An 8,902-nucleotide genomic window follows, 5' to 3' on the forward strand; every position below is an offset into this window, starting at 1 on the left:
TTGTTTCCTTTAAGTTTTCTTCATTTTTCTCGAAAACTAAGAGTTGGGGGTCTGCCATTTATGTATCAAAAGAAGTGTCTTGAAGAGAGGAATCCACCTGTGTAAAATTCAAAATAGGGGAGCAATGGTCAATCATATTTGCAAATTTGAATAAAATGTAATGGCTTCTTTTAAGTTTTCTTCATTTTTCTCGAAAACTAAGAGAGTTAGAGACTTATACATCAATAGAAACGTCTTAAAGAAAGGAATCCAACAGTGTAAAATCCAGTGGAAGTTATTTGCTTCTATTTCAATATAGAATTATATGATGTAAATATTATGCCCCATTTTTAATACACCCTGTATAAACATCGAAACGTGTTTCACAAATTAAGACTCACATAACCTAACTTTGAAGTTGCTACAGTGCTAGTGGAAAGTACCTACGAGACAGTAGTACGGTCAAATGTTAACAACGTGACTCATTCATATAGGAACCAAAACCATTTTTGATCTTGCCGAAACTTGTGAAACATGCATATCTTTATTTGTTACTTCATGACAGTTCATGTTGGATGATCCAAGTTAAGTCATATGTTCTCAAATCTTTTGTTTTTCGTAGTCGCTCTTGCGGTACTTATTAATAATAACAGTTCTAATCACAGGAGCAGCACTTGAAAAGGTGTTTACTGAAAACCCTCTTTTGACACTTCTTCTACGCTGGACAAGTTTTTTGGCACGGTGGATTGATGAGTACTTCTTCTAAGTGTCCCAAAATGATTGTGGTATCGTAGTAGTTAGTTTTTGTTTCTCGAGGCATCATTTCACTTTCTTGTGACTTTTTGAATTTTGACAACGGGCAACGAATGACAGAAATGATATTTGCCACCGGCTTGGAGGTTATGTTTGGTGTAGTGTAGTGCGAGACCTTATCGTCGAAAGGTGGCAAACCATTTCTTCCGAGACAAGGACCCTACGATACCACAATTATTTTGGAACCCTTTGTACAAAATGAAAATGTATAGAAAATTCCGAAGGAATCATCATATTCCCACTTGTTCAGCTGTGGTTATTAAGTGTTCAGTGTCAAAACGTCATTTTAAAATCCATAAATCACCATTAGAAACCGCTTCCAAGCTACGAAGGTGACGTGAAGATTTATCGTCAACCTTCCTTTATTCTAGAGAGTTCCTCTTGAGCTGGACAGAAAACTGGATTTTTGAGCACTTTCATTTTCGTTTTGAGCTTTTTTTGCGAAAAGTCCTCCACACTTACTTTCTCATCGGGCCAAAAAAAATGCCAGGTCGTTACCCTCTCGAAGGCAAGGATTCGGCACTGTGACTCACAATAAAAAATAATCTACGTGTATTTTTGTTTGGTAATAATTTTCAGTTTCTAGTGATCTTTATCGACGATAAATTTTCGACAGGTTCCAACAGTTCCAAGGATAGCAACGCTTTTTAATTGAATCCTTTCGTGTGGGGCGACCCAGTGGAAGATTCCGGCGTCGGCGGTCGATTTTTCGGAGTCACCCTGTAGACTGTCGACTTTCACGTCACAATTTCTCGTTACGAATTTTTTGTAATGACATGGAAACGCACAACAATAGAACTAACGGTGATAATTGGGTGCACGTTACAAAATTATGATAATGACCCAGATTTCGTTTCCATAAAAAATCGAATTTTGACATCTCGTCATCCATCTTTCCGAATCTAGACCTTGCGCTGCAACCGAACTGGCCGACCCTGATATTCAGCGGCAGCGGAAAAAAAGCGTTCGAAAAGAGCCGAAACGATCGATTTTGCGTCGAAAATCGCCTAATTATCCCGAATCTGGCGTCGGCGAGTCGAATCAAGAATGATCGCGGTAAAAGTTTTTGTTTGACTTTTTTCCAGCGGAAAAAATCGTGCAGTTCGATCGCACCATCACCACCGAGCCCCACCAGCTCCAAGCCTATATAACCGCGCACCGAGAGCCCCACATCTTCAGTTGGGAAAAGAAGAGCGGGTCGAGTTCAGTGGCCAAGTTTTCGATTTTTGTAACCGACGATGAAAGTTTTGCTCGTGCTCGCCGCCGTCTGTCTGGCCGTCGCCTTCGCCGAGGACAAGAAGAAGGAGGAGGAGAGACCGAAGACGTTCAAGCGGCTCATCCCGGCCGACGTCCTCAGAGGTAAACCAAAACAAAAAAATCAAACGATTACGCTAGATTAGCGACATCCTCTTCTTCGTGGTCAACAAAATCGTTACGTCGACCGGACCACTTTTACTTTTGCTTTGTCCTGGTACCGGTTCTATTGGCCGCGCCTTGCACTCTCGTTTTTAATGTGTCATGTACGCGGCGGCCCAGAAACCTGCCGCTCACCCGGTATACCACGCTAACTGGGTCGTCCTGTCCATTGTCCTTTTTACGTTAGTCACGCGATTGTTCGGTGTCAACAATCGCTTCCCATGATCTCTTCTCGGCGGATATTCGGTGGAATTGCAACAAAGGTGAACGACTACAAAACCCGATGCAGTTGGCCTTGCACAATTACATCTGGAACAAAAACGAATCGCGGGATCCCACCGCGGCCTACTCTTTGTGCCTTTCTGGGATAGGAAACGGAAATACCTACACTAGCTAATTGTGCTAATTCGTCTTCACCGAAATGACATCAGCGCGAGCGTGGACAGAATTACAATCCCGAGCAGAGGTGGTACCACAAGTACCAATCTCTTCACTTAATACTGGTACCAAAGCAGCAGGTGCTCTTCAAACTGCCAATTTTTTTCCACCACTCGAGGTCAGAGATTTCCGATTGTGATGCAAATTCGGCAGGATGTGGCAAAACCCGCGCGAAGCGTGACCGTTGCGTTTCCAGATTTTCACAAAGCCCTTGTTGCAGACTTCCCCGGAATGTGCTTCGCCAGCACCAGGTGCGCCACCGTAGAGCCCGGCAAGACCTGGGAGTTGCACCCCTTCTGCGGCCGCTCCACTTGCGTCGTCTCCGAGGACAAACCCCCACGTCTCCTCGAGTTGGTCGAAGACTGCGGTCCCCTTCCTCTCGCCAACCCCAAGTGCAAACTCGACGAAGGTAATCGGTGCGCGGTTCGCTGTCGAACTCGAGTAAAACTCTTCTTTCAGAAAAGACCAACAAAACTGCTCCCTTCCCCGGATGCTGTCCACTCTTCAAGTGCGAAGAGGGCGCCAAGTTGGAGTATCCTGAGATTCCGACTGTCGCCCCAGTCCCGGCAGAAGCTGGATCCACAACACCTAAAGCTTAGGTCCTAGTTGTTCTTCTTTCCTTTCTCGTCTTCTTCTCTCGATCTTTGAAACTATCTCTATTTGTCTGAGCGCAATCTAACTGTTACTTCTTTTTTCATAGTGATGCAAAACTTAGTTATAGTGAGACAAATTAGGTGTCTTCTGTATGTGATACATTTTTTAATGATTTTCCGGTTCAGATAGTCAAGTTAATGTTTTTACTGTTTCCATTTTTTCTATTAATTTGTAATCGTGATTCGGAAATAAATTAATTTATTTAATCTTGTTTTTTACAATTACCAAACAAAAAGAACTAAATTTCTGGGGCAATGTAGGCAACACACTATACACGCTTGCTGATAACGCTGTTCGATCAGGACCGGACGGTTCCATTGTACAGATCCCAGCACACAATCCTTTTTGACATTTCCATGAACCATCAAGGACTACAGCTTGTCTCGTTTGACATTCAGAAGGATAATTGTGCAAATAAATTATTTCTTACCGACGAAAGTTGCTTTTTTGTGATTTTATCGTCGTTGGCAACTAGCACTTGCGGAAAAAGACATGACATGACACATGTCACAAATAACTCCCCGAACTTTATGTATGTGGAAGTGGTAAGGGTTTTCTCCTGTTGTGCTGCTTTTTCGCCACGCTAAAAATAAATGTTTCTGGACTGTTGGGCACTTTTTATAAGCAATTATGGTATAATGTGAAGTTACAAAATTACAAATTAGTGTTCTGGGATAATATCAACCGTGACCTGTTCCCATGTGGTCCGAAACAATGCCGAATTTTATCTGCAAGGTTGCCCAAGCAGATAAGATTTTGGTTCCCAATGTCGGTGATAAATTCACACACTTGTGCTAATGCCGAGATGATTCGAAGTTTTAATTGGGTAAAAAATTAAGGTCTCGGTCGTTCATTAAAAAAAATTGAATCGTAAAAGCGATGGTTTGAGAATGGTAATAGAGTGAAAGTAAAAATAAAACAGAAAACAAAATAAAACATGAAACAAATCTTGTTCGAGACATTCGATAAGAAACGAGAAATAAGAAAAAACATGACGAGTTCCAAGAAGGGAAACCTTTTTTTCATTTAAATACAAAACTGGAAACAAACAATAAAGATATAAATCATTTATTTTAATTGCGAATAACAATTGCAATTATAATACCACAAAATTACCATTTTACTCAAATATGTACATAATATTCAAGGAAAAATCTGGTGATGTTATTTTAAATTTATTGCGGCCCTAAGCTATCGTGACTAGAAAAAGAATAGAAACCTAAGAGAAATAAAGAAATAAAAAGGAGTTAATATTCGATCTTCTAAATTAGAAATTAACGATTAAAAATAAAATACACTTCAAAATGATTAGTAAGGAAAATAAAATAATTGAGAATATCATAACAGTAATCATTTTTAAAGACATTATTTTCTACGCCTCAGGGAATTTCTGTTTACAGAAAGTAGTGCTTTTTTGGTTTTGGATCAATTGCAGAGAAAAATTAAAATAAATTTAATTTAATTAGTACATTCAAGGCTATAGACTATACAATTAAAAATACGCATTTATAATTATTGCTATAAAATTAATTACCGATTTTTTGTACCGAGGCAATTTAAAGTGTAAAAACGCAAAAAAATGCAAAGAATATTTTTTATTTTTTTCAACAAAGTGTCTGTAAATAAGCGTTCAATGCATGGGCGTAGACAATTTGTGGTCTCAAACGCTACTTCATACCTCATGAATTATAATTGTGGATTTTATTATTATTATCTGATAATGGAGAAAATTTCTAAAATAAACAAGCGCAACATTTTACATTCGTAAAATTGGGTAAGTTACCAGCTTTATTGGCAAACACGACACCACTGGTAAGCAGATTTTTCGGTGAAATGTCAAAGAAACGTCAATTTTAAAGCAACGGTGTTGATGTTAACCTTGAAAAAAGTTTTCGATTTCGGCAAAAGTTTACGGAGGTTTCCTGTGATTGTAAGCAACAATTATCCCAGAATAATTGATGAAATGGGTTTTACCACTTTTACCATTGAAGATAAAGCATTAATTATCATTAATAACAAATTTTTCGAGACGTAGGCAGCCAATAAAACGACTGTGTGTAGCAAGTATACATATGTGTACGATTAAACTAAGACAGACGTTTCGATAAAACAAACGATGAGGTAACACTCTTGATTTGTTTTCTTGTTGATCACTCTGTATATCTGGGTCAGTGCAAAAGTTTGTATCCAGGGGTATTTGATTCAGCTATCAAAATTATAAAAATTGAATTAGTTTGTTAAATAATTGCGTTTTTGCATTGCAAGGCAATTCAATTAAATGATTTATGACAAAATGGCATAATGTATTAGGTACTAAAAGGATCATTTACCTTCTTGAAGTCTCTTATTTACAGCTTCATTTTTCATTAGAACCGAGCCAGCCCGGTTCCAGCGTACCCGCGATTCCATTGTACAGTTGGTTGCAAAAAAACGGGAACAATAAAATTGAGACATTTTTACAATTTTTCCGTAGTGTGAAACCTCCTTACGAGAATTGTGGTCAAAGTTCAATGACATTTTTAAAATTTATTTGACAGGTATTGTCAAGTAGATAATTAATTAACAAATGGACAAAACCAAATTTACATTAGGAAAATGTTCATTTCCCGTTTTTTTTTTGCAACCAACTGTACCATGACCTACTCCCGGCAAATCTCATTATCGTGTAATTTATGGCTGTTCGATTACGTAGATCATAAAATAAAAGTCAGTGATATTCAAAATTTAAAATTTTTTCGGAAATTTTGTAAATAAATATTGAAAGTCAATTTACATCAGTGAAAAAATCAGAAACTAAAAATTTGGTCTAAAATTATACAAAATTATTATTACTGACAGTTCACGCCACATTAGAGTTATGTTTGTATAGAGCGGCAAAAATTTCATAACATGGGCATGGCTTGCGTCGACTACAATTATTTATAATCACCCTGTATATTCTCATATGGCTACGCATCTCAATTTGATTCATAACAAAATCTATTCAGTTTTTTTTTTTTATCTTCAATAGTACTCTGTAACCTATATTGTACAGGGTGATTCAAGATTCGCCCGAGCGAAAACACACTTCTAATCGATTTTAAATTCTCAAAAAATTCAGGAATGATTGTGTAATGCTGTAGAACATTGTGTAAAAATTACAAATTTTTAATGAAACGAGTAAATATTTCGTTTTAATTCAATAACCGCTAGATTACTTAATTTACATAATTTTTCACTGAGACTCCTTTCAAACATCTAGGAAAAATTTGATGTCATTGAAATCATGAAATCATCACCGGTTTTTGAAATAAATGAAATGAAATTCGATATTAAAGGGCAAAATTTAGCTATGACTTATTATTAAATTGGGCGGTCACTTCCACAATAGAGGTTGACATGGGTTATTTATGGTACCTTAAAGGGACTAAAGAATTACTGGAAAAGTTCTCAACAGATGTTTCCCAACAATGAGGTATTTATTTACGACGCTGCAGTTGTAAATCTTGATCATTTTTGGCTGTTAATATTAAAATTGGAATAATTCAAATACTAATCATTTTCTTTTGATGCGAATTTCATAAATATGTTCTTTGAATTAATTGTGAATTATGAGCGTGCACGGAAAAATTTTTTTTTTTGGTCAAAATGAATGTTTTTAATTTTATTCTGAATGAAGTGATACGGGAATAGTATATTTCAAACCAAGGTAAGAAAGTGGTTTCTTGCAGACCGCAGGCAAAGATTATAAACCGAGTCGTAGACGAGGTTTGTAAGTGCCTAAGGTCTGCAAGGACATTTTCTTAACAAGGTTTGAATACAATTTTTTTCCCTACCGGCACAACTTTGTTGAAAAAAGTCAAAAAAGATGGTTATATTCGTGATTAAAACGAAAATTTTGAGAATTGAATAGTAGGCTGTGTTATTTGTTTAATTAACTTGTCATCGCATTTGAAGATTTGAGGTTTGTTCGAAAATTTGATATAAACAGGGTAAAGTAATCTACCTACCTAGCTTATCTGTTTATTTTCCAGATTATATGATTGACCTACCAACTTACTTCATTGAATTGGCTTTCATTTATCAATAACTTATTTCACTTTTGACACTCTTGACATTTGTATTTTGGTACAGTTTTACCATAAACATTTCATGATTAACTTTCTTACCTTAGCGAGAAAGTTGAATTTTCTCACCTCAAATGAGGTATCCACAGTCTACATTTCTAAAATTGATTGCACACCGTTTGAAGCCTTACATGAAGGGAATGTAACCCTAAAGATTCGTAATTTTTACTAATTTTTTAACAGAGTTAATCGTGCGGGCGGTAAAACTTTAATCACCCTGTACAGTGTTTAATAATGCTTTCGAAGCTTTGAAAATATTCAAAAAGCTTCCCTGCAAGCGTTCAAAAAAACATGTGAAGTAACCTGGTACTATTGGGAGCACGGAATTTCGGGCAGACTTGAAATTTGACTGATATAAGATGTGAAATAGTCTTTAGGTGCTAGACGTATTAATAACCTCATTTTAATATCTACTATTGTCACATGTCATTTTGACAAATTGCATTCACAAATCCTGAAAACTTACAAGTGCTTAGATGTGATTTTCTGAAAACTGAACAGTCCTTTATTAAACTTTGGAAATCAATAACTAAAATGTAAAATAATTGTGCATAATTGTGACAGTTTATTTTGAAGTTCAGTCAAAATTAATTATTATGACATTTATGACAATAAAGCTTGGACTACATTGGGTTTTTTAAAATGACATATAAATCCCAATTGTGCATTTTTTATTTCCGTTATAATTTGGCGCGCTTTCATCAACTGTCAAACCATAGATGCCAAACGTCACATATTCACCAAACAAGATGCTGGTGTCAATTATTTCTTTTGCAAAAAAACACACTTCCATTCAGAAGTAACCAGCGAAAGTTTATACAAGGTGATCAAGAAGGACTGTTTGAGTTCCCAATACAATTAAAAACATTTTTTAGTAAACTTACATTAAAATGATAATCAAAGTGAGGTTACGTATCTGAGAAACACGAACACGCCTACTTAACCACGGATTTTTTGAACGGTCGTTATTTTAATTTTTCGCGGCCTATTTTTTTTTAAATTATCTAATTCTTGAATGTAGTAATAATCGATTGTTCCAGTAAGTCCCCAACCTAGAGGGTAACCCGAAACGTAGACCCGACCAAAAAACCTTTGTCATCAATTACTGTAATAACGTGAAATTTTAAATCCTGTTGTTGGAATTTCCCTCAAACATCATGTCATGGCCTACATCCCATCCGATCAATAATTAACGATTTCGAATCTGTATCGTGTTCTATTTACTTGTTCCTTTAAGCCGGCTCCACATCCGCGCCACCCCACAAACAAAACCCTCACAGCGAAACCATCCCTCTATAGATTTATCCACTTCGGTGGTAGATCTGGGCCTTGTGTGTCGGGGGCGTCCTTGGCGCTTGCGTCGACCACACCACCCCGTGAAAATACCAACGCCGACAAAGACCATCCCCGTCTTTCTCGCCCGCCATTATTCCCCGTTCTCCCTCTCACTCCCGACGGAACTCTTCCCTCTCCGTCTGACACGTTGCCCCGTCCAG

General features: G+C 37.1%; 1 protein-coding gene across 1 annotated transcript; it reads left to right on the top strand.

The window, feature by feature from the left end:
• The first annotated feature begins 1,954 nt into the window (after positions 1-1,954).
• Positions 1,955-3,506, top strand: LOC138128609 (uncharacterized). The gene is made up of 3 exons (XM_069044811.1): positions 1,955-2,151; positions 2,867-3,055; positions 3,106-3,506. The coding sequence occupies exons 1-3, from the start codon at positions 2,031-2,033 to the stop codon at positions 3,243-3,245; spliced, it is 450 nt and encodes a 149-aa protein (XP_068900912.1). The 5' UTR covers positions 1,955-2,030; the 3' UTR covers positions 3,246-3,506.
• Positions 3,507-8,902: the final 5,396 nt, after the last annotated feature.

The sequence above is a fragment of the Tenebrio molitor genome, chromosome 4 (assembly GCF_963966145.1).
Source record: "Tenebrio molitor chromosome 4, icTenMoli1.1, whole genome shotgun sequence".
Lineage (NCBI taxonomy): Eukaryota > Metazoa > Arthropoda > Insecta > Coleoptera > Tenebrionidae > Tenebrio > Tenebrio molitor.